Consider the following 26,828-nt stretch of genomic DNA (forward strand, 5'->3'; position numbering starts at 1 on the left):
CCAGTGCCTGACAGCGGCGTGTATTACTTACATTTATAATTCCCCAAGCTGGTCCCGAAATAATAGTCCCGTTCTTGTATCCCCACATTAAACACAAAACACATACACAAGTCTGGTTAGTGCGTGAATTAATGATTGTGGTGCAATACAGTTTTACAGTGGTACAAGTGAAGTGCTGTTCCAGGTTTGTGCTGGCCTCTGGCGACAGCTCCAGAACGTGTTAGCGGTCTAGTGATACAAGTAACAAATAGACAGTACAAAACAAAACACTCACGGTTATCTCCACAACAAACACAGGTTCTTCCAGGTCACTTTATAATAACCAAAATGAAGGAACAGATAACATTGCTTCGACCCCTATTTATATCATTACTCATGACCCCTTGGTAAACGATTGCAGCTGCTTTTTATGATCTGCAGCTGCCACATCATTTCCCCTCTGGGTCAATGAGTTAGTGTACCGAAGCTCCATCTCTTTTCTACATGACCGTCTTCCTTTTAACCCTCGGAACGAAGTGTCAAGCCAAGTAGTCCAGAGTACTCTGTTCCCGTTACTTAGCGCCCTCACGGGTCGAGAGGGAGATTTACCACCAAGAATCATTGTTTTTCTGTCACACGCTCCCATCTCTTCCTGCTCCGCTGACCTCCTCTTTCTCTCCCCCTCTTCTCCTCTGCTGCTCACTCGCACCTCCCCTCTATCAACTCCTTCTCCCAACTCTCTGTAGACTCAGCTGCTTCCACCCTTTTCTCATCCCTCACCTCCTGCATCGACTCCCTTTGCTCTCTCACCCTTCAACCTGCCCGCCTCTCCCCGCCCCAGCCCTGGCTCTCCTCCGTGCTCCTCTTGGCTCATACCAAACTGTGCTCTGCTGAAAAGAAATGGAAGAAAACGCTTCAACTTCCACTCTATCATTCAGTCTTCCACTAACAATCTTTGTAAACTTTTCTCTACCTTCTCCCCCCTCCTTAGCCCCCCCCCTTCCCTTCCTCTATCTCGGCTGATGACTTTGCCTCCTTCTTCTCATCCAAAATCACCGACATCCGCACACTCTTCAATACCTCACCTCCTTCCCCACCCACCACCTGTCCTCTGCTCACCCACTCCGCATCACTCTCTGCAATCCCTACTATTCTACCCCCCTTCTCATCCTTCTCACCCCTCTCAGACTCCGATCTTTGGTCCCTGCTCTAGAGCCATAAACCCACCACATATGCTCTGGACCCCCTCCCCAATCACCTTTTCCAGACTGCTGCCCCTGCTCTACACCCTTTCATCTCCTCTCTTCTCAACATCTCACTGCTCTCCTGTTTCCCCTCTGTATTCACACAGGCCTGCATCACCCCATCTTAAAAAAAACCCTTGATCACTCATCCCTCCAGAACTATTGTCCTGTCTCCCTTCTCCAGTTCCTTAACTCATTGACCCAGAAAGGAAATGATGTGGCAGCCGCTGACTGGAGAAGCGGCTGCAATCATTTACCAAGGGGTCATGAGTAACGGTATAAGTAGAAGCGACATAATCTGTTCCTTCGTTTTGGTTAATGAAAAAGAACCCGGAAGGACCTGTGTTTTGTGTATCTGTATCGTGAGTGTTTGTTTGTTTTGTCTAATTGTTACTTGTTATTATTAGATAGCTCACACATTCCAGAACTGTCGCCAGAGGCCAGCACAAACCCTGTACAGCACTGCACTTGTATCACAAATAACTGTATTTGCACCACAAGCACTAATTCATGCACTAACTGACTTTTGTGTTTTTGTTTCGTTTGGGTGTACAATAAACAGGACTATTATTTCGGGACAAACCTGGGGATTACAAACTAAATAATACACGCTGCTGTATTACTTCCCATCATTATTGTTTACTGTTTGTTTTGCCATCAGGCACTGGACATACAAACCCATTAAACAACTTTGCACCTGGATTATAATTGTCTGTCTGTTCATTGATCACTTGCACCTGCACACTGTTAACCACTTTGCCACACGCCCCCACTTCTCTTGGGCAGGGTCAGCACCGCTTCCTTACTTCATGTGTAGAATATATATATATATATATATATATATATATATATATATATATATATATATATATATATATATATATATTTATTTTGTATTGTTTTCTCCCCAATTTAGTAATGTCCAATTATTTTTTTTAGGCTCAGCCCACCACTACCACCCCTGCGCTGACTCGGGAGCGGCAAAGACGAGCACACGCTGTCCTCCGAAGCGTGTGCCACCGGCCGACCGCTTTTTTACACACTGCAGACTCACCATGCAGCCACCCAGAGCTACAGTGTCGGAGGGCTTGCCTGTAAGCTGCCCAGTCCTGGGCAGCTTACAGGCAAGCCCGCAGACGCCCGACCAGACTACAGGGGTTGTTGGTGCATGATGAGCCGAGGACACCCTGGCCGACCTAGCCCTCCCTCCCCCGGGTGGCGCTCGGCCAATTGAGCGCCTACCCCTGGAAGCTCCCATCCTCGGTCGGCAAAGTAATAGCCTGGACTCGAACTCGTGACGTCCAGACTATAGGGCACATCCTGCACTCCACGAGGAGCGTCTTTACTGGATGCGCCACTCGGGAGCTCCAACGTGTAGAATATTTAACTGTTTTGCTTCTGTTGTTAGTATATGGAGATAGATATAGAACTACATGTGTATAACCCATAACAATAACAAAAAATACAACAACCAAAGGAAACTCTTGTTGAGAGATAAATAATTAAATAGTTTGAAAATAAGAACATAGGAAACTTTACAAACGAAGAGGCCATTCGGCCCATCTTGCTCGTTTGGTTGTTATTGATCCCAGAATCTCATGAAAAAGGAACACATCCTATTAGTTTTTTCGTCCACAAGAAAACATTCACCGTTTTACCATAATATAATTTGGCTAAAAACAACAAAAAGCTGAGCGAACTAAAAACGGGACTGCTGCTACAATAATGTCAGAAAATAATTGCAAGCAACAATTGTTAACGGACCATATATACTGAGCATCAAAAGAAACTTATCACTTATATTTGAGCATCAAAAGAAACATATCACTTATATTTGGTTAAAATTCACTAGATGTGATCGAAAAATGACAAACACTATTTTAGAGCAGGTGCAGTGACTAATTATTCTACTGATTAACAATTGATATAACGAAGATGCTGCAAAATGATCTGTCGATCTTGGGCAGGTGTTGTGACTCTTGGTCTCCCAGTTTGTGGTCTTTCATTGACAGAGTGTGTCTGGTTATACCATCTCACCAGGTTTGAAATTGCTGGCTGTGAGCACCCAAGACGGCAAGCCACAGTACGCTGCCCTAGTTCAGCCTCCAACATGCCGATTGCACAAAGGCGCTGCTCTCTTGACAGACGTGGCATATTTTTTTTTTCTGTGATTTTCTTGATTGCTTTTATTCAAGCTTGCAATTCAACAGCTGAAATCACTCCATATCCAGTGTCCAATCAACTGTCTCCCTAATTAGGTGATTAAGTATTCTTCAGTCATAGTCACTCAAGCATGTCATGGTCAAGGATGAATGATCGAGTGATTAAAGAGAAACCAAAAAACATTTTGTCAATGCCCATCATTTATATACCTTATTTTTTATTTAAATTAATGTGTTACAATAGTGATAAGTTTCTTTTGATGCTCAGTATTTTATTTTATATAATAGATATAAAATAAAAGATTTGTTACATTCTAGGTTTACCTATTTTCCTGCTTGTTGCTACAGACTAAACAGTCATTTTAATTTCACGTTAACATAATAATAATAATAATAATAATAATAATAATAATAATAATAATAATAATAATAATAATAATAATAATAATAATAATAATAAATGTGCAAGACATAGGAGGCACATTATTGTTGCTCCATAAAAGCACCAGGGATTCATTTTCATCTTACTCTTTCTCCTCATCCTCTTAAGAACATAAGAACATAAGAAAGTTTACAAACGAGAGGAGGCCATTCAGCCCATCTTGCTCGTTTGGTTGTTAGTAGCTTATTGATCCCAGAATCTCATCAAGCAGCTTCTTGAAGGATACCAGGGTGTCAGCTTCAACAACATTACTGGGGAGTTGGTTCCAGACCCTCACAATTCTCTGTGTAAAAAAGTGCCTCCTATTTTCTGTTCTGAATGCCCCTTTAACTAATCTCCATTTGTGACCCCTGGTCCTAGTTTCTTTTTTCAGGTCGAAAAAGTCCCTTGGGTCAACATTGTCAATACCTTTCAGAATTTTCAATGCTTGAATCAGATCGCCGCATAGTCTTCTTTGTTCAAGACTGAATAGATTCAATTCTTTTAGCCTGACTGCATGACATGCCTTTTAAACCCAGAAAAATTCTGGTCACTCTTCTTTGCACTCTTTCTAGAGCAGCAATATCCTTTTTGTAGTGAGGTAATCAGAACTGGACACAATATTCTAGATGAGGTCTTACTGATGCATTGTAAAGTTTTAACATTACTTCCCTTGATTTAAATTCAACACATGATATATCCAAGCATTTTGTTGGCCATTTTTATAGCTTCCCCACATTGTCTAGATGAAGACATTTCTGAGTCAACAATTTCAGTATCTCCCATATGGTTTTTCTAATGCACATTTTTAGTGCCTACGTGCAGTACCTTACACTTTTCACTATTAAATGTCATTTGCCATGTATCTGCCCAGTTCTGAATGCTGTCTAGATCATTTTGAATGACCTTTGCTGTTGCAACAGAGTTTGCCACTCCTCCTATTTTTGTTGAGTCTGCAAATTTAAGGCTTTAGCAGGCAGACTGCTACTTCCCCTTGATTATGGTGTTTTTGTTTGTTCCTTTGGACATTTAAGTACTACTCGAGGTATTTTCTGGTACCCAAGAAGGATGATGGTTTTCACCCCATCTTAGACCTGAGGCTCCTGAACGGGTTCTTAAAAGAAAGGAGATTCCAAATGCTGATGCACCGTCACATCCTCCAGTCCATCCGGCCGGGCGACTGGTTCACCACCGTGGACTTACGGTACGCGTACTTTCACGTTCCCATTCGTCCAGAGCACAGAAAGCATCTCCATTTTTCCTTTCAGGGAAGTGTTTACGAGTGCTGTGCTGCCGTTCGGCCTATCCCTAGCTCCTCGTACACTCTCAAAGTGCGTGGACACTATCCTGGCCACCCTGCGGCTGCAGGGGATCAGAGTAATAAACTATCTCGACGACTGGTTGATCTGTTCCCAGTCGCGGGAGGAAGCACTGGCCCACACGCCGGTTGTGACAGAGCATCTGGCGAGGCTGGGCCTCACCATCAACGATGCAAAGAGTCGGCTTACATCGGTGCAGTGCACTACGTACTTGGGGCTCTGGCTGGACTCCAGCTGGACTCAATGCCAAACACGACAGACACCATCAGCCGACTGTGTCTCATGCGTGCTCGGCAGCCCTGTGTGAATGGGAGTAGTGTTGGACCACGGTGTGACGACAACTTGTGTTGGGGAGCGGTCTGGGAAGGCAGAGGAGTACGCGGATCCTGGTCGGACCACTGGACATCCCTGCACATAAACATGCTGGAGTTGCAAGCGGTATCCCTTGCTCTCCACCACTTTCTCCCAGTGCTGAGCGGTACGCATGTGTTGATCCGGATGGACAACACGACAGTGGTGGCGTATGTCAACCACCAGGGTGGCCTACGGTCCCCGGGGTTGCATCACATAGCCTTCAGGCTATTGAAATGGGCTCAGAGGAACTTGCTGTCCCTACGGGCGATGCACATTCCCGGAGCAGTGAACTGGGCAGTGGACCTCGGTCCGTATCCATCAGAGTGGTAACTCCACTGTCAGATAGTGGAGTGCATTTGGGAATGTTTCAGGAAAGTGCAGGTCGATCTCTTTGCCTCTGCAGAGATGACACATTGCCCCCTATGGTACTCCCTCCACTGCTTAGGCGGTCCACTCTGTGTAGACGCTCTAGCGCACGAATGGCCTAAAGTGTCTTTGTACGCTTTCCCGCCTATACCGCTACTCCCGACTTTTCTCGAAAAAGTCCGGTTAGAGAAAGCGTCAGTTCTCCTAGTGGCCCCCAAGTGGCCCAGGAGAGTCTGTGACCCTGTGCCAGCTATTGCATGGCCAGCCCTGGGAGATTCCACTTTGCTTGGATCTCCTCAGGTTCTGGCTATGGGTCTGTCCCCTGAAAGGGACCGCTGGTTAGCCCTAGGGCTATCAGATGCGGTTGTGGGTACGTTGCAGAGCGTTAGGGCAGACTCCGCTAGGTCCTTGTATACTATAAGTGAAGGTATTTCCAGGCTTGGTGTCTGGCTAGAAACCATGACCCCATATCTTGCCCTATACTAGTCATCTTACAGTTTCTGCAAGAACTGCTTGATGCTGGTAGGTCACCTTCCACCTTGAAGGTGTATTTAGCGGCTATCTCTGCTTGCAGGTAATGGCGGGGCAAAACTGAAGCGCAACGGCGCTCAGCTCATTTATTAAATAATAAAACAAACAAAAGATTTAAACAAACACAAAAGACACAAAACAAAAGGCAAGTTGGCCAAACAAATAAACAAATAACAAATAAGTCTTGTGCTGGTGTATAAACCAGCACACTTAGCAATTGTCTCTACTCTCGTTCTCTACTCCGAACACCCTTCACCGAACAAAGAAAGCTGCAGGCTTTTATATTCTGGCCGAGGGGTTAACTAGCTATTAATTATCTTATTACCCCTCGGCCATAGTCTGCACGAATTTAATAAGGATGCGTGACTGTCAGCTAGTTAAATAATCTGTAGCTGATCAGTCACGCATCCTCATGAGGTTTTAAAATCAAAAATACAAAACAATAACAAATAATGGCGGCAGCTTTACATCCGCGCCGCAAACAATAAGACGATAAATAATAATAAAACAGCACACATACACCTTGTGTGCTGTACACATGGCCTTAAAAGTCACCTCCCCCAGTCCAGGTCAAAGTCTTGGGCCAGGAAGGGAAGCTTCAATGGGCCCATGGCTGGCAAGGCAGTCAGCGCTCCTGCTGGCATTGGCAAGGCTGACCATGCACAGGCTGGCTCCTCTGGCCAAGGCAATCTTGCGGCCGCCCGGCAGCCTGTGGGGGTGGTATCCTGACCTTCCCCCCCCTTCTCTGTAGCCGGCAGCTCCCTCTTCTGGGGCTCTGGCCACTGAATTTCCTGCAGAGAAAGTGCTGCGGGGGAAGGTGGTCTCCTGACCTCTTCCCCCATCTTCATAGCCGGCAGCTCCCCCTTGTTGGGCTCCGGCCACAGTATTTCCTGCGGCAAAGCAGAGCTGGCAGCGACCCCAGGTGAAGCGGAGCTGGCAGCGACCCCAGGCGAAACAGAGCAAACAACCCCAGGCGAAGCAGAGCAGGCGACCTCAGGCGAAGCGAAGTTTGAAGTGACCCTAGGTGAAACGGACCTGGCAGCGACCCCAGGCGAAGTGGAGCTGGCAGTGACCCCAGGCCAAGCGGAGCAGCATACAACCCCAGGCGACGGCAGCAGTGGATCCTCGGGAGGCAACGGCAGCAGCGGACCCTCAGGAGGAGACGGCAGCAGCGGACCCTCGGGAGGCGGCGGCAGCAGTGGACCCTCAGGAGGCGACGGCAGCAGCGGACCCTCGGGAGGCGATGGCAGCAGAGGACCCTCGGGAGGTGACGGCAGCAGTGGACCCTCGGGAGGTGACGGCAGCAGTGGACCCTCGGGAGGCGGCGGCAGCAGTGGACCCTTGGGAGGCAATGGCAGCAGTGGACCCTCGGGAGGTGACGGCAGCAGCGGACCCTCGGGAGGTGATGGCAGCAGTGGACCCTCGGGAGGTGACGGCAGCAGTGGACCCTCGGGAGGCGACGGCAGCAGCGGACCCTCGGGAGGTGACGGCAGCAGCGGACCCTCGGGAGGAGACGGCAGCAGAGGACCCTCAGGCGGCGGCAGCAGCGGACCCTCGGGAGGTGATGGCAGCAGCGGACCCTCGGGAGGTGATGGCAGCAGCGGACCCTCGGGAGGTGATGGCAGCAGCGGACCCTCGGGAGGCGACGGCAGCAGTGGACCCTCGGGAGGCGATGGCAGCAGCGGACCCTCGGGAGGCGATGGCAGCAGTGGACCCTCGGGAGGTGACGGCAGCAGTGGACCCTCGGGAGGTGATGGCAGCAGTGGACCCTCGGGAGGTGACGGCAGCAGTGGACCCTCGGGAGGCGACGGCAGCAGCGGACCCTCGGGAGGTGACGGCAGCAGCGGACCCTCGGGAGGAGACGGCAGCAGAGGACCCTCAGGCGGCGGCAGCAGCGGACCCTCGGGAGGTGATGGCAGCAGCGGACCCTCGGGAGGTGATGGCAGCAGCGGACCCTCGGGAGGTGATGGCAGCAGCGGACCCTCGGGAGGCGACGGCAGCAGTGGACCCTCGGGAGGCGACGGCAGCAGCGGACCCTCGGGAGGTGACGGCAGCAGCGGACCCTCGGGAGGTGATGGCAGCAGCGGACCCTCGGGAGGTGATGGCAGCAGCGGACCCTCGGGAGGTGATGGCAGCAGCGGACCCTCGGGAGGTGATGGCAGCAGCGGACCCTCGGGAGGCGACGGCAGCAGTGGACCCTCGGGAGGCGACGGCAGCAGCGGACCCTCGGGAGGTGACGGCAGCAGCGGACCCTCGGGAGGTGATGGCAGCAGCGGACCCTCGGGAGGCGACGGCAGCAGCGGACCCTCGGGAGGTGATGGCAGCAGCGGACCCTCGGGAGGTGATGGCAGCAGCAGACCCTCGGGAGGCGACGGCAGCAGCGGACCCTCGGGAGGCAGCGGCAGCAACAGACCCTCGGGAGGAGACGGCAGCAGTGGACCCTCGGGAGGCGACGGCAGCAGCGGACCCTCGGGAGGAGACGGCAGCAGCGGACCCTCGGGAGGCGACGGCAGCAGCGGACCCTCGGGAGGCGACGGCAGCAGCGGACCCTCGGGAGGCGACGGCAGCAGCGGACCCTCGGGAGGTGACGACAGCAGCGGACCCTCGGGAGGAGACGGCAGCAGAGGACCCTCGGGAGGTGACGACAGCAGCGGACCCTCGGGAGGAGACGGCAGCAGAGGACCCTCAGGCGGCGGCAGCAGCGGACCCTCGGGAGGTGATGGCAGCAGCGGACCCTCGGGAGGCGATGGCAGCAGCAGAGCCTCGGGAGGCGAACTCGGGAGGGGAGCCCCTGGCCATGAATGCGGCAGTGGGAGTTCCACTTCTCCCTCATACTTTGTAACTGGTGGCTCCCCAGGCGATGCGGAGCACCAGGCAACCCCAGGCGATGCAGAGCACCAGGCAACCCCAGGCGATACAGAGCACCAGGCAACCTCAGGCAATGCCAGGCAGGCAACCTTGGGCAGAGCGAGGAAGATATCCCTGGGCGGAGCGAGGCAGGCATCCTTGGGCGGAGCGAGGCAGATGAGGCAGGTTTCCTGATCCACCTAACGGCGATGGTACGGGCTTCAGGCGGATCCACTCTTTCACGGTCTATACCTCACCCCGATTGAAGGCCTGCACAAAGAGGGGGTTTTCGTATGGGCACACGTCAGGGAGGTGCACATACTCCAGGCAGGCGAGGCACCATGTAGCCCCTCCTTCCTTCAACTCCCTCTGATGCTCATGCCACCTCTCCATGTACTCCTCCACTTTATCCTTTTTTTTCCTACCATACAAAAAATTATCCTAACGAATGAATGCATAGTGTAATAACTATGCGATATGCCTGAAAGGATTGTGCTGATTTGAAAGTAGCCTCATTTTGTTTGTATTTCAAAACTTGCAAGTAAATGATCATGAAGGTTTTCAAATGAGTAATGTGAGAATGAATGTAATGTTGTTGCTCTATGCCTTGTGCTGTTATGTCTGAATACACGAGTCGTATAAATTCTTAAGAAAATACACATTACGTAACAGTCTACTAAATGAATGCATAAAATCTAGTAGCTTTAAAGTTACGTATATTTGTTTATGTATTTGTTTGATACATATAAGAAAAAAGGTAATGCAGGTACACAAAAATGTGAGTAATTGATAAAAAATAAATTATATCAGGACGTTTCGGACTGGCTGAAGGAGAGTTGACAAATCGGCTAATAACTCAATAATATGTAGCATACATGTAAACTACTATGGTTAATTGATTGATTGATGTTCTTCTTTCACTATGCTGCACAATAAAAGCAACATAATCATTTACATTTTCTAAAAACAAAAAAAAAATTAAAAATGCAACAAAGTTTCATAAGAAAAATCACATTGCATAACTATATTATTTATTTTATTTATTTAATTTATATAGCACCTTACGTCATACACCCCAAGTTGCTTTACAGAAAACATAATACACACAAGCAGAATAAAACATTAAGATAGCATAAAAAAGATAATAAAAACACTATTTCAAATACAAGTAAATACATTTCCAATCATATTTTTTTTTTTAAAGTAATAATAAAAAAACTATTATAAAAAGGCCTGTTTATAAAAATAAGTCTTCAATCTTGTCTATTACTACTACTACTATTATTATTATTATTATTATTAGTAGTAGTAGTAGTAGTCGTAGTAGTCGTCGTAGTAGTAGTAATTCAAATTGTTGGTACCAGTAAACTGCTGTACTGAGACTGGAAATTGACTAATGGAAAAAAAATAAATAAATAAGTAGATTGCTATGGTGACAATGTGAATAACATATTTCAGGTACGAAATTACTTGTGTAAACAACAAAAGAAAGGGTGTATAATAAAAAGACGCTATTACATTAAGTATTTTTTTTAAGTCGTTCACTAAAGAAAAGTCTGTACTGAACTGTGATAACGGGACGTCGAGGTGATTACACCACGCCCAGCCGCCTCGCTCCTTTCTGAAAGTTGATGCAGAACCGCCTTTGGCAGCATTTCCTGTGCTTGGCTTGACAGTCACTCTTTCAATAAGCTCTTCCACTGGATGCAACCATCTCTTGATGGAAGTGGCTACCGGAGACCACTCAATTGATGTCAATGCATTCTGTATCCAGTGGGTCCTTTGTTTGATCCTCTTCAGATGGTAAAGGGTTTGTGAGATGAGCAGCTAAGGAAAATCGGACCTATACAGAACACCAACTACCGGGATCCGCAGCTAACATCACAGAGGGGGGGTTATTTGAACCATAATGATGGAGAATACTAATGGTATAGAAAATGGTACACGTACACCGGACAATTTTACAGATTTCTATAATTTTACTGAAAATGCGATTAACACCACCACTGGTGGCGTGTCATCCACCGCGCATTTTCCGGTGAGTCTTTCTGAGTTTGTTACGCTCGCCGAAATGGTTGTCACCAGAGAGCCAGCGTCTATCGAGGGGACCACTCTAAGGACTACTGCCGCGGGGACTTGGGGAGCAGAAGTTAACTCTACTATTGCTGGCTCTGCTAATCTGGTCGTTGCCTTCTGGAATTCTCCCCTCAATCATGGGATAAACGTGTTTGTTGGGATTGTGCTTTGTTTTACAATGCTGGGTCTGGGGTGCACCGTCGAGGTGAGCCAGCTTGGTGAGCACGTCAGAAGACCCATCGGGGTCCTCCTAGCTCTCATATCCCAGTTTGTGATTATGCCGCTGGTGGCGTTCCTCCTAGCGCTGATCTTCAACCTGGATGAGGTGGCTGCAATCGCTGTGCTATTGTGTGGCTGCTGTCCAGGGGGTAACCTTTCTAACATCTTGTCGCTTCTAGTGAATGGGGAGATGAACCTCAGGTAACACCCCCAACCACCCAACCGGGTGTTTTACCATTACTGTTTGTATGTAGCCATAGGATACCCCCCACCAACATGATATAAATTCAATGAAAAACGTGAAATCGTCAATTGAAAAACGTAAATATTATGCATGATAAACAAAAAACAGCAAACAAGAACAAAAAAAATACAATTACATTTTTTTTGTTTGTTTTAAATGCAAATAATCACATTGAAGGGTTTAAAGATGTTACATCGAGATTGTTTCACGGTTATATATTTTGATTTGCCATGCGTTTGATATACAGCCTGCGTGATTATTATTATTATTATTATTATTATTATTATTATTATTATTATTATTATTATTATTATTATTATTATTATTATTATTATAGCAGGCTAATAATAAAAGCCCACAAAAAATGTAAATATAGCCCAAATTAACTTCTATTTTAACAAAGAGATAGCAAATGTTTTAATAGTTCAACATTATAGTCCCAGCAAGACTCCTGTATGTATTGCTGTAAATTGTATCTCTGGGTATGAGTGATTAAACTATGTCCTCTTCCCCCCCAACAGTATTATAATGACAATCTCCTCTACGGCGCTAGCTCTCTTCTTAATGCCCCTGTGCCTCTGGATTTATAGTCGCGCTTGGATTAACACTCCTATTGTGGATTTGATGCCTTTCGGAGCCATCATCCTCACCCTGTGCAGCACCCTGATCCCGATAGGGCTGGGGGTCTTCGTGCGGTACAGGTATAACAGGGTCGCTGACATCATCTTAAAGGTAACTAGAATCAGTGTTCATTCTTAAAAATGCAGAATTTAAAAGTGTGTTACTTACAGAAAGTTTGTGTGGATGTGGGTGGGTGTGGGGGTGGGTGACAAAATGCTAGAAAAAATCAATTTGACCTTCTTAAAAATATACTTGTCTGCTCCCCGTCGCAAAACACACACACAAAAAGATGAATATAACTTGTAGGATTTTGGTTTTATTTAACAGTGAACACAATCAATACATTTGTAATTAACAAGGGCGGATTTAGCCTTGTAGCTTGACGGGTTCACTATATTCTTCAAGCTACACAATGGGCTCCCTGTGAACTCAACAAATGAGGGAAGGCTGCGGCAGGGCTGGTAGGTGACGTAATCACAATCTGAAAATACATAAACCCAGTATACGCTCAATGCAAAGGAGCCGTCTCTTTCTTACAGCGGTATCGGCACTATGCTTTAGTGCGAGAGTTCCGGGGTTCGCACCCGCCCAACGCTGGTGTGTGGATTGCTTCGCACTGTGTGATGCACCTGTCTGCGTTAACCGAGATCGCTACAATATTTTAAGAAAATGTTGTTTTAGTCCAGTTTGGAACACATTTGGTAGTAAATTTAAGGAACATACTTATACAACTAATATGAGGTCCTCGTGCCAAGTTATCAGCGAGTACGGCGAGACTCTCATACAGCATGGATAGTTTACGTGTTTTCAGGGTACTGGCACAGCAAAAGTAAATCAGCCAAACACCATTTCATCATTTATCCACGCATATGTATATTACAGGACATCCGAGTTTAATGATAATTACCTTCTTTTGTCAACATGGAAATATACTAGGGAACGCACGTATTGTGACGTCTATATAATTTATAGTAAATTATTTATTTCTGTTTTAAAATGGAACATTTGACTGCAAATATATATATATATATATATATATATATATATATATATATATATATATATATATATATATATATATATATATATATATATGAACGTCTGGAATGCGTGGGATTTGAAACTATAACCTTCAGTCTGCATGCGTGTTGTGTTATACAGTCATCAGCAGGGGAGACAGGGAGAGTTGTAACATTTTTTTTTTTTTACCTTTCTCTTCCATTACACACACATGATTTGAACTAGTTTGACCAGATTTGATACAAAAAATTACATCTGTCCTCTACCAATCCCCATAGTTATCCTGTTTTAAGCGCTGATATACATATGGTTTGAAATGTAAGGTGTCTGATGTTACAATTGACCCCATGACCAGGGTCTGTTGTAAAGAGGGGATTGGGGGTCAGATGTAATATTCTGTAAGGAATACTTAAATAAACAACACATTTAATTTAACTTAATAATTGAATGTTTTATTGAATAAGATCAATTTTCACATTAAGCAAATATGTTTGTTTTTATTTAATTCAATAATGGAATATCTTTATTGAAAAATAAAAATGTTCACATAAGGAATTTTTTTTTGTCCTACCTTTAAAACGTTTTAACATCCCTAAAATTATAGGCCTTATCAAGCAGAAATATGTCACTGAGTCACAATTGTGATATATGAATATTTTGTTTCCTTCAGTGCAAGATTCATGTGCCCAAATATAGTTCCGCTAATGGTGTATGGGGTCAGGGAGCCATTACTAAACCTCATGTTCCAGTAAGAAACAATAAAACTAAGAGCAATCAATTGTGTCAATTGTAAGTACAGAGATCAGGGATGAGAATGCTAAACCTCTGGATCCATAAACTGGATAACACCGGTATGTATCACAAAAAGAAAACTGATTGATGAAGTCAGCCAGCTGAGAATTCTCCGGACTTGGTTACTTTTTACTTTTTCAAGATTTTTTCAAGTCATCATCATCATCATCATCATCATCATCATCATCATCATCATCATCATCATCATCATCATCATCATCATTCTGCGATTCTGATCTTGAGCTCTGAAAAATGTTGGGTTCCTGTAAGTGTAACGCTCATTGTGGTCCCTATTGAAGTATGGTTCCTCCTTCCTTCTCTCGATACTGGTTAATGAGAGTAACGCAATTTGTGGTCCCCAGTGGACAAAAGTTATGCTGAAGGATAGCCTATAAATTTGGTAAAAGAAACGAAAATAAATACTCACCAGTTCTTGTTCAGTTGTATATTAGTGAAGATTTTTGTACATAAAGATTGTCATGCTTTCATATATTTTTACTTTCAAATTAAAAAAAATATATTGTAATGACCGGACAATTGCTTTGTTGCAGGACTTGTTGTCTGTTCAGTTTGTTTAATCTGTCTTTATATGTTACATGTATTGTAAGGGGAACGGGTCACGCCTTTACTTAGCATTGGAAGGGGGAGTGAGTGAATGAGTGCGGAGAATGTGTGCTGCTGTTTTCGGGGGTTGCAGAGCATGGATGTGACTGGTTGATGAGCCGGACAGTAACAAGACTAAAACGTAGTGTTATTATTTTGGTGCCGTGAATTCTGGCCCTTGACAGGAATTATCTGTAGTTTCAAATAAAACAAACATTTTGAGAATTCAACACCGTCCCCCTGAGTACTACTTCCTAAACATAAAAACATTACAATATACTAAATGAAGGGATCAAGCTTATTATGATAGTTTGCTAAATCATATGAAAGCTTTCAATTCAACTGGGATAATACGTAATCATTGTTTACAAAATCTTGTTAATCTCGTTACTTGTTAAAAACTGTAGCTTTACTGCTATACTACAGGTAGTGAACAAAACAATGGAAACACCTGGGTAAATGAGGGACACCAAGTATATTGAAAGCAAGGGCTTCCACACAGGTGTGGCTCATGCGTTAATTAAGCAAATAACATCCCAGCATGCTTGGGTCATGTATAAAATGCTGGACAGGCCTGGTTGCCTATAATTATGGCTAGCATGGCGTTTTGGCAGGAGCTTCAGTGACCAAGACAGCTCAACTCGCCGATGTTTCACGAGCAACAGTGTCTAAGGTGATGTCGGCGTGGAACTCCAAGAGAAAGACATCATCAGCAAAGGGCAACAGTTGGCGGAAGCGAATACTCCAGGATCGTGATATCCGTGCATTAATTCGAAGTGCAAGGCAAATCAATTGACTGCAAATTTCAACCTGGGGCACGAGCAGCCAGTTTCATCAAAAACGGTTTGCTGAGAACTCCACAGAGCAGGATACCATAGTGGCCCAACGCCCTATTAAGTGACTTTACATTGGTGATTCCATTTTGTTGTTCACTACCTGTACTTGCAAATGTTGTCAAATGTGGCGTGAAAGCTAGGGCATCTGTATTGCAAGCTGCAGTGGAAGCATGTCTTGGATTTGATTCCCACACAGGGAACATTTATGTGCAACAAACACATTTTTTAAAATGTAGTTCATATGAATGACACTTTCATGGAACATAAATGCTTTTGCACACATAACTTTAACATAGAGAGAGAGAGAGAGAGAGAGAGAGAGAGAGAGAGAGAGAGAGAGAGAGAGAGAGAGAGAGAGAGAGAGAGAGAGAGAGAGAGAGAGAGAGAGAGAGAGAGAGAGTGAACAAAAAATGGAAACACCAATGTAAAGTCACTTAATAGGGCGTTGAGCCACTATTGTATCCTGCTCTGTGGAGTTCTCGGTGGATCGTTTTTGATGAAACTGGGTGCCCGTGCCCCGAGGTTGAAATTTGCAGTCAATTGATCTGCAGTTGCTTGCCTGTTTTGCCTTGCACTTCGAATTAATGCACGGATATCACGATCCTGGAGTATGCGCTTCCGCCCACTGTTGCCCTTTGCTGATGATGTCTTTCCCTTGGAGTTCCATACCGACATCACCTTAGACACCGTTGCTCGTGAAACATCGGCAAGTTGAGCTGTCTTGGTCACTGAAGCTCCTGCCAAATGGCCATGCTAGCCATAAATTATAGGCAACCAGGCCTGTCCAGCATTTTATACATGACCCAAGCATGCTGGGATGTTATTTGCTTAATTAACGCATGAGCCACACCTGTGTGGAAGCCCTTGCTTTCAATATACTTGGTATCCCTCATTTACCCAGGTGTTTCCATTTTTTTGTTCACTACCTGTATACACAGGCCAGTCAGCATTGCCTCCGTGATATACAGAACACAGGCCAGTCAGCATTGCGTTTACACTTGTTTGTATGTACCCCTAATTTCAGACCATCAAACGCATTTCACTTGTGACCTCACCAAAAATTGTGAACGGCTTGTACTCCCTACTTTGGTGACTGTGTTTGCTACAATGATACTGAATACTAGCAGGGTAGTACCCTACTACTGCATTGTGCGGCATTCATCTTTACCCTTAATTTTACTTTCAGATATCCCTGTGGTCCTTACTGGTGACTCTGTTTACTCTCTTCATCTTGACTGGAACCATGCTGGGACCCGAGTTGCTGGCCACTATCCCAGCATCAGTCTATGTGGTGGCTGTCCTGATGCCCCTCGCGGGTTACGCCGCAGGATATGGACTTGGCACGCTTTTCAAACTTCCACCAAACAGCAAGAGGACAGTGTCACTGGAGACTGGCTGTCAAAATGTTCAGCTCTGCACCGCGATTCTCAAACTGGCCTTCCCACCCCAGATCATCGGCGGTATTTACATGTTCCCACTGCTCTATGCTCTATTCCAAGCGGCAGAAGCTGGCCTTTTTATATTAGGGTATAAGATGTACAGAAAAGATATCCTGCATAAGCAAGAAGCGCTGGATGAAGATGATGACACAGATGTTACTTATAAAAAACTAAAAGAAGAGGAGGTTGGAGTAGATACAGCTTATGGTTCAGTTACTGTTAACGACCCGAATTCAATAATGATGGAATCTAGACAAAGCCCACTTGAAATATAGCGGGTTTATGACAAACATATTTATGGCTAACTCAAAACCTCTAAAATGTGATTTGTCATGTGTAACTCGGATGAGGCCAACTAAATGGTATTATAATTATCACCATAGTATAGTACTTATTGTTTTACTTGTTAGTTACTTATGTGGTTATGCAAATGTACCTCCTAACATAACGGATATATTCAAATACATAAATAAGACATTAGGGCAATAAGGAATACAATACACTTAGTCATAACACTGAGCAAATGATTTAATATGGGCCATATTCACCAAGCATTATCTCTAATGCAAAACATACACCACTTTTTTCTCCTGTTTTCATAAACTCTGTACACACAGCCATGGTTGATACTGGATAGCTATTGATCAAATCAACATATAATATTACATAACAAACCGCGAGAAAAATCAACAAATTTAGTACATCATTTCTACTTTGTGTATGGACAATGGAAATGAGTGGGGTGGGAACAGGGCTTGGTTATACAATGGTATAGCTAACTTGAAATCTGCAACTGTTTAAGAGCTGAAAACAATTAAACAGGTTAATTAAGCAAAGTATCAGTTCAATTAAGGGCCTAGTTAAGTAACTGAGAGCTCAGTTGGAATGAAAACCAGCAGTTTTAGAGATTAATTGATTCAAATTAAATCAGCGCCCTTTTGTGAATCAGGATGCTGAGAGGGCAAACTTTTTTGTTCGTACTTCATATCTTAAACCTTCACACTTCCCTGTGTTATTTATACAAATCAAGATTCAATATTGTAACGACCCGGGCAACGGCTTCGTTGCAGGACTCTTTGCCTGTCTCGTTTGTTTGTCTTGTCCTGTCCTATCTGTTATAGGTATTGTGAGGGACGGGTCACACCTTTAAGAGTAGGGAAGGGGAGAAGGTAAGGGGGTGTGTGTGTGTGTGGGTGTCAGTGTGGGGGTGGGGGTGGCGGGGAAGCACCTGCTGCTGAGGAATGCATCAGCCACAGTCATACATATTTGTTGTTTATATCAGTTTTGGCCAAATAATAAACCAATATTATTTGTAATGCCACTTTGCCTCCCGAGTCATGCTTTACTCAAACCTGATGAATGCTACAATATCATATATATATAAAACCAGATTTTTTTAAATAAATAAAGTGTTCGCTGAGCTTCAAGTACCTGTGTCTAGGTTTTTGTTTACTTCTTGAAATCGCTTCTACACGTAGCATTGGGCGGTGGTGGTGGAGAAAGGGGGAGAGGGGGGGAGAGGGGGGCTCATCTTCGTAGTCTCCAACGTTATCATGGCTCCTTCTAGTGTTGTAGCCCTGTCACTTCTGACAGACAAGCTGACATGACAGCCGTGACATACAGAAGACAGCTAATCCAAGAATATTTTGTTCTGCAAATTAATTGCAGGTATGTCATTATATTCATATATATATATATAGTATAAAATAAAATAGTGGTGCAACCCAGTCCAGGAGCGCAAGAGGAGTCCTACATTATTTGTAATGCATGTTGCAACAACCATTTTAAATCTCTGAAGTGTTCTCTTTTATTCATTCTTTATTTGTGTATAATTATAGTAACACACTGCATGTGGAAATGAATAGGCACATTTTACAGCACATTTTTAGATAAAACATTTTCATGTTAAATTGCCTTTTCAGCACTGGAGAGAGGGAGATATATAATAATATACAAAATACAAAATCGGGAGGGCAGGGTGCAATCCGTGATAACTTTTTTACTGTTTGCTCTGTAGAGTGGCAGCTGCGGCGGAGCCAGGGCAGTGGGGTGCTTGGGGGGCAGGGGAGGATGCGGGATTGGGGATGGGGGACGGGGGACGGGGGACGGGGGACGTTTGGGGTGTTTGGCTAAAGATAAGTATCTTTCACACCACACGCAATGCGACAGGCCACGCAGGAGCGGCACCAGGGCGGCACTGAAGCCACACTAAATAAATAGGATTCAATCCTATTTTTTGCGGTTTGACGCACGTCAACTAGGGCATTGAGCAATAACAGAACAGCTTCAATGCACGTGGCCCAGCAGGGTGAAGCAGTATCCAAAAATGACGGAGGAAACAATAATTCTTGCCGTTGAAAAAAATACCCAGAGCTTTATGACAAAGGGCATCACAATTATAAAGATACAGATTTGAAAGACAATATATAGGAGTCCATTTCGAAGGAACTGGATAAGCCTGGTGTGTATGGTTTATTGCCATATATGTTGACATAATTGCCACATCATGTTGACGAATATGTACCAGTCTTGATCACAGTTTTGTCAATAGCAATTTTGAACAGTTTTATAGATCTGTCAGTTTTCAAAACTGTTGCATCGCCTCTGTGTCACTTCTGGTGTGTATGGTATCTCGTCGCCAAGTAAAAAAAATCGCATCGCGTCTGGTGTGTGGAGACCATGTGAACTTGCCTCGCGTACTGAATGCATGTCTGCCACAGGGCTCCCCTGGGTCCTAAACCTTGCTAGGTACAAACAGATATCCACACACTGGCCATGACTTTTGCAGACATTAAAGCAGGGGTGCCCAGTCCTGGTTCTGGAGGGCCGATGCCCTCCTGGTTTTTGTTCAAACTGTAAACTAAATTGATTAATTGGACCAATTAAGCTTCTAATAAGGGCTTGACTGGTCCAATTAAGTAATTTAGGGCACAGTTGCAATAAAAGCCAGGAGGGACATCGGCCCTCCAGGACCAGGATTGGGCACCCCTGCATTAAAGGTTTGCTGACATAAGGGGGTTTAACAATAGAGTTTGGGGCAAAATACAGGAGAAAATCTGTCCCGGGAGATGTCTGGTAGAAGGGTCCAAAATACAGGAGACTATAGAATACTTTGTTTTACAATCCTCTGGGGGGGAAATGACTGATACACTGTTCGTTGCAATTGAGAACGTCTCAAACTGACTGTATGCTACAGTATACGGAAGCGCTCCATTCCTACTAACCACAGGATCACTCCCAGTTTGTACGCTACTTAGTTCCCTGCAATTGACCGTTCAAGTGTATATGTAACACTGGTTACTGGCTATGATGTAAAGTGACCTCCCTACCTAAAGAGGACACACCCTGTAGTCTGACCACGCCAATTCCATATATAGGACAGAAGACCTTCAAATAATATAAAGTTCCCTGCTAGGTTCTTTACTAGGCAAAACAGGTCTGTGTTCCCCTCCTCCACAATGCACCAGGCAAGAGACAGATTCCAAAAATAACAATATTTTATTATTATAAGAGACAAATTATTAGCAGGCACTATACACAAGCTCTTCAGTACTTCCTTATTCAAGAAGATAAGGGCTAAAAATAAAGCATATAGGTCTTTTACTACAATTCAAATAATCAAAAGGAAATCTAACAATAAAATATTAGCTTTAAACAGGTGCACCTATTCACCAAAGAATATAAAATAATATACAATGAAAAAGACAGTAAAATCTTTTCTACCAGAAACACAGAAGCAGGAGGGTTTACAATACAAACAGACAGTGCAAGGACCACAAGATCGCAAAAGTAATTAGAATGTGTATATACCATAACTATTTAACTAAACTCACGACGGTTACGTCAATCAGCAGCCAGGTATCTTATGAACCCAAAGCCATTCAAAGGCTGTACCAAATTCTATTTCAAAGCTACAAACTCATGATGGTTCTGAAGCTGACGCTTGCTTACTTGGTTGATTGGTTGCTTGCTTGGTTGTTTGGTTGCTTGGCTGCTTGCCTGATTGCTTGGTTGCTTGGTTGCTTGGTTGGTTACTTGGTTGGTTAGTTGGTTACTTGGTTGATTGGTTGCTTGGTTGGTTGTTTGGTTGATTGGTTGCTTGCCTGACTGGTTGGTTGCTTGGTTACTTGGTTGGTTGGTTGGTTACTTGGTTGGTTAGTTGGTTACTTGGTTGGTTGGTTGCTTGCTTGGTTGTTTAGTTGCTTGGCTGCTTGCCTGATTGCTTGGTTGGTTGGTTACTTGGTTGGTTACTTGGTTGGTTGGTTGGTTACTTGGTTGGTTAGTTGGTTACTTGGTTGGTTGGTTGCTTGGTTGGTTGGTTGCTTGGTTGGTTGGTTACTTGGTTGGTTGATTGGTTGGTTGGTTGATTGCTTGGTGGTTGGTTGGTTGGTGCTCCTGTGCTTGTCCAGGTGTGTGACCGTGGACTTTTAACAGAGAACGCTTCACCTGGAAATGAGATAGAGAGACATAATGAGGGACAAGTGCTGTTGATTTCTTAAACAGGACGGTTGTGACGATACAAAGTGTAAGTAATTAAACAAACCAAGTGATAAAATGAACTTTCCATATTAACTTAGTGAAAATGAAGAAAGTAATATTAAGTGATTATATTAAATATTAAACAAGTAAACACATGTTATACAACAATTAAACATCACTACAATCATTAAATTAAATAAATACTTGTTACACATAGCACCTGTGTATTTAGTGAAGGTAGGTGTATGTTTTTGTTTTGACCAAAACAAAATGTTGGCTATTGCCGGAACTCCAGGATCAAGCTGGTAAATGTACCAATTATCTAAGTCCAAAAAAGGGGCCAAATGCATTTATTTCATTAAGTATTACCAAAGATTTGGAAATTAAAAGAATGAAATCTGAAATGTAACTGCTGTTTGCCTTTAGAGTGAATGTACCTTTGACCACGATGACGCTTAGCATTTTTATTAAAAACATTCTGTTGAACATGCAGGCACTCACAAATGTTTATTTATAAACTCATATGTATTATGGGTCAATTGCAGCGTACCAGTGCTGCAATTGATATCATTTTGTAGTTTCTTTTTTTTACATGATGTTAAATAAAATATCTAAATTGTATTCATATAGTTTTTTTTTTTAAATTATGTCTCAATCCTAAAATTCTAAGTGATGCAAAACTTTTGGCCATAGGTGTGTAAACCCTTCTTTACTAATCTTATATGTGGAATTCACTGTCAGATAAATATATAAAGGAATCCCTGTACAAAAAGTAAGACACATTTTTTATACCACCTGGAAGTTGGTTACTTATTCCCGGTTCCTTATCCGCAGTATAGTCGACCTTTTTCGGTGTGTTTTAACTCACTTACACATCTTGCTCAATTAATATATTGCTACCGTTTAAAAGATAACCGCTCCCTCTCAAGAAAAAACGAAAAAATTAATAAAAAATCTGTATCAGTAGCATACCGGTACCCTATATATTACCCGCTTGTTTTGCCCCATTTACCCCCTTAGACGCTTTGCTCACTAAATATCTAGGTATCCCTAGATAGGTTATCACCCCCTCTTTGCAAAAACACTAAAGACTTTAATGAGCAAGCCGTACCCCACAAGCAGAAGCACCCCAAAATGTATCCCTTTATAACCAATACAGAGTGCATGGGGGCACGTCTTTGGATGCCCCATGTACTCCCTTAGATGCCTTGCTCACGAAATATCTAGGAATATTCTGGTGTCTTATGATTGGTTATCATCTCCACTTTGCAGAAAAACCAAAGATTTTAGCGAGCAAGCCTTACCCCACGAGCAGCAGAACCCCAAAAAATGTAGCCCATTATAACCAATACAGAACGCATGAGGACACTTCTTTGCATGCCCCATTTACACACTTAGACGCCTTGCTCACTAAATATCGAGGTATCCCCACATAGGTTATAGTCTCCTCTTTGCAAAAACACTGAAGATTTTAGTGAGCAAGCTGTGGTAAATGGGGCAAAACAAGCGGGTAATATATGGGGTACCGGTATGCTGATGATTCAGATTTTTTATTAATATTTTCGTTTTTTCTTGAGAGGGAGCGGTTATCTTTTAAATGTTAGCAATATATTAATTGAGCAAGATGTGTAAGTGAGTTAACACACACAGAGAAAAAGGACACGATGCTTTGTCAACTATACCGCGGATAAGGAACCGGGAATAAGTAACCAACTTCCAGGTGGTCGCTATTACATCAAACATACAGTATTTAAGTAACAATAAATGGCATGTCTTTTTGTGCACATTTCAAACTGGAAGATCATACTGGCCGACACAGCACGAACGTGACGGACATTCAAAAACAAACAAAAAAAAATGTACGGAATAAAGTTTTCAGATGTACTTGTCATTTCAGTTGAAAAATGCAGCTGTCTGCAAATAAATCTAAGCAGTAAATGCTTAGAACGAGCAAGCGTACTAAATTAGTCTTATCCTTCACAATACTAAATTAATCCACTTGAACAGGATCAGTTATCTGATTTTGGTACACTGCAATCGGGATTAGAAGGTGTACTAATTTAGTCCAATCAAGTGGACAAAACCTGCTTAATCCACTAGTTAGAAACATTAAGTCGGCTAAATTTGGTACGCGACAATACTCTATATGTTCATTATATGTAGATTACCCTAATAAACAAAAGTGATGCGTGTTTTATTCTCTTGTACATCATAGGTCAATTAATTACTGAACCTGTAAACCTACCCTTTATGACAAGACAAGCTACTGAACAGAGAAGTATTTAATTAGACAATGATACTTGTTGACACCTTACCGGTGTTAAACTAGCTGCTTTAAGTAGGCAGAGTTCAAAATAAGTACTTAAATTCACAAACCGCTTGTTTCAAATTGGTTAAACAAGATGGCGACTTATGACGATGAGTCGGACAGCTATCTGTATTCCTATAACCCTTACTCTTACAGATATTTAAATCCTAAACCCAAGGGTTTAAGTTGGCGACAAAAAAGCTACTTGTCAAGTTATGGAGACTCCGGTGAATATTTTGATAACTATCAAAGAGCGCACCTCAAATCCATTTTGTCACAGATTAATCCAAACCTGACACCGAGGCTAAGGAAAGCTAACACCAAAGACGTCGGGATCCAGGTGAACCCTAAAACCGACGCTTCTGTCCAGTGTTCCTTGGGTCCCAGAACCTTAGTGGCGAGTAAGAGAGAGGCGCTGAGATGGAGAAGGCCAACGACTCCGATAACGGGGAGCCCTGTGAACAACCTCGCCAAAACCGTGCGCTTTCCCAGGACGCTGGCCTTATACTCTCCTATTGCTGCTAGGAGGCCACCCTCCTTTCTTGAAGAGAAATACGACCGAGAAAAACCAGAAGGGGATCCACCAGAAACGACTGAAAAGGTCCAAGTGCAAGATGATGACACTAAGTCCACTCTGGAAGAAAAAGAAGCCTCTCCAGCATACGATAAAGACAGCATGAAGACCGACACTGGCAGTGGTGTCGGGGCAGCACAAGAAAATGATTCAAGTGGCGCCCAGAAAGAGGGACAAGATGGTAACAGAAGTAGGGCGAGGGTGAGATTTCAGGTAAACCTTTTTTTAACAATAGACTGAGTTTTTTTTTTTTATAATTCGATGCATGAAAAAATGTAAACAATTAAAATATGTATGCGCATTGTTTTGCTATTGCAGTTCTTGGAACAGAAATACGGCTACTACCACTGTAGAGAATGTAATCTACGCTGGGAGAGCGCATATGTTTGGTGTGTTCAGGGCACAAATAAAGTAGGTTAGGTTATAGTAAATTCAGTATTTTCTACTTCCATGCTTGTACAAGAACAGGTTTAATGTTTTGTCTTCCCCTCTATTGTCTTATCCTGAACAGGTATACTTTAAGCAGTTTTGCAGAACATGTCAAAAAGCTTTCAATCCTTATCGTGTGGAGGACATTACCTGCCAAGTAAGTCTGGCTGTGTGCAAATACGCAGTTGTTAGTGTGAAACATTTTTATTGTCGGTAGAATAACACGAAGATCAAATCAATCCAGCACACTTTGTCCGCCTCTGCTAAAAGGCCCAGGATTCAATAGTGGGGGTTGTCTTTCAGATCAATATTGCACCATGGGGATTTTGAAAGTGATTTTACACTAAACCCTACTTGTACCATTTTAGTTGGTTCAACATTCTGGATAAAACATGGATTGAAAAATGGCTTTTTACAATTGTACCTTTTTTATTGTCTCCAACTTTCATGTACAGGTCTGCAAACGGGCCAGATGCATATGTACTGTGACTATGCGCCATGTTGACCCCAAGAGACCCCATCGCCAGGATCTATGTGGGAGATGCAAGGGGAAACGGCTGTCTTGCGACAGCACTTTCAGCTTTAAATATATTATTTAAGTTTAATGTTTTGCAAAAGATCCTGCTGGATTACTGAAATCCTATTTTGAAAGATTTAAAGAAGTGAGGCTGGGATAAATGTGCTTAATTTTGTTTGCTTTGAAAGCAGGATCAACTACTGAATGTAAAATGACAGTAATGTGCACAGTTGTTTGTAAACTTTATTTTTTTTTTCTCGACTTAATTACTCATTGAAAAGTGTGGGGCAGACATGGTGTAACAAATCTACACTTTAGCTTTACAAAGCTAATGTTGTAGAGTTATAACTTATTACATTGAACAGTGTCTACCAATCTGGTGTACTTGGTTTTTCTAGTAAAAACTTTTGTAATCAAACAAATAGTATTGATTACAAAATGTATGTGAGTACAATGGTTAGGGTAAATAAATATACAGCAAGGTGGCTTTTTTTCCTGACACATCAGAAGTTATGTACCATCACCCAAGTACTATACCTCTCACCTTGGTTTTGATTGTTGGTCTATCATTCTGAAAGAAATACGCTAGTTCTCAAGAATCTTCTCTAGGACCAAGTAAGAAAATCCACAAAACACTATTGTACCAAAATCAGCTGTTTCGTCTATCCAAAACAAAATCACAACTGCATAGACTTAGTGGGGCCATAGCATTTTACAATTCCCAGTGTACCGTCTGTAGACCATTAAAGTCTAACACTGTATACATCTCCAAATTAACGGTCAAAATATTAGCTTGGATAATCATATCATTTTAAAACTGTATGTTCTACTGCGAAAGCACCAGACAGTGGGTCAGAAGAGCACTGCAAGCAACTGGAGTGTTTGTGAAATTGACATTTGAATAATATAGGTTTCCAACCCTGGTCCTGGAGAGCCTCTATCCAGCAGGTTTTATAGGTGTCTTTACATCAGCACTGGCTAAAGATCTGAAACCTGTTAATCTTGACTAATTAAGCCAATAATTGGTGCAATTAAGTAACTGAGAACTCAGTTGAAACGAAAACCAGCAGACCCAGTAGATGTAAATTTGGCTTGATTGTAGAAGTTTGAGGAGTTTTCCTTATTCTTGCATGCTGTTGCTACAGCCCTGTACTTACCTTGGCAATTTGGAATGCCCAATTATTATTTGTATCCCGGGTGACTGCTGCAACCCCCAGGCATCCTCTGAAAGGTGCTCCTGCCAATGAATCATTTTTTGCACTGCGAATCCACAGACAGGCCACCAGACCTATAGTGCTGGAGGACAACACAGATCTGATGGCTCCACTGCAGAACCACACGCACCCTATTGGCCACAGCGATCACTGGTGCACGGTGAACCGTAGATTCCTCTGTTGACCTAAGCCCTCCCTACCCTAGGAACCCCCCAGTCATGGTCAGTAGTGACA

At 43.5% G+C, this 26,828-nt stretch overlaps 2 protein-coding genes across 2 annotated transcripts; both read left to right on the forward strand.

The window, feature by feature from the left end:
- The first annotated feature begins 10,880 nt into the window (after nucleotides 1–10,880).
- LOC117420404 (sodium/bile acid cotransporter 4-like) lies at nucleotides 10,881–18,245 on the forward strand. Its single transcript, XM_034033839.3, has 3 exons — nucleotides 10,881–11,719; nucleotides 12,284–12,494; nucleotides 16,821–18,245. Exons 1-3 carry the CDS (start codon nucleotides 11,133–11,135, stop codon nucleotides 17,346–17,348), a joined length of 1,326 nt encoding a protein of 441 aa, XP_033889730.3. The 5' UTR covers nucleotides 10,881–11,132; the 3' UTR covers nucleotides 17,349–18,245.
- Nucleotides 18,246–23,919: 5,674 nt separating this feature from the next.
- On the forward strand, nucleotides 23,920–26,221 carry LOC117420602 (zygote arrest protein 1.S-like). The gene is made up of 4 exons (XM_034034091.3): nucleotides 23,920–24,647; nucleotides 24,753–24,845; nucleotides 24,946–25,020; nucleotides 25,319–26,221. The coding sequence occupies exons 1-4, from the start codon at nucleotides 23,955–23,957 to the stop codon at nucleotides 25,460–25,462; spliced, it is 1,005 nt and encodes a 334-aa protein (XP_033889982.1). The 5' UTR covers nucleotides 23,920–23,954; the 3' UTR covers nucleotides 25,463–26,221.
- Nucleotides 26,222–26,828: the final 607 nt, after the last annotated feature.

The sequence above is a fragment of the Acipenser ruthenus genome, chromosome 1, assembly GCF_902713425.1.
Source record: "Acipenser ruthenus chromosome 1, fAciRut3.2 maternal haplotype, whole genome shotgun sequence".
NCBI classification, from domain to species: domain Eukaryota; kingdom Metazoa; phylum Chordata; class Actinopteri; order Acipenseriformes; family Acipenseridae; genus Acipenser; species Acipenser ruthenus.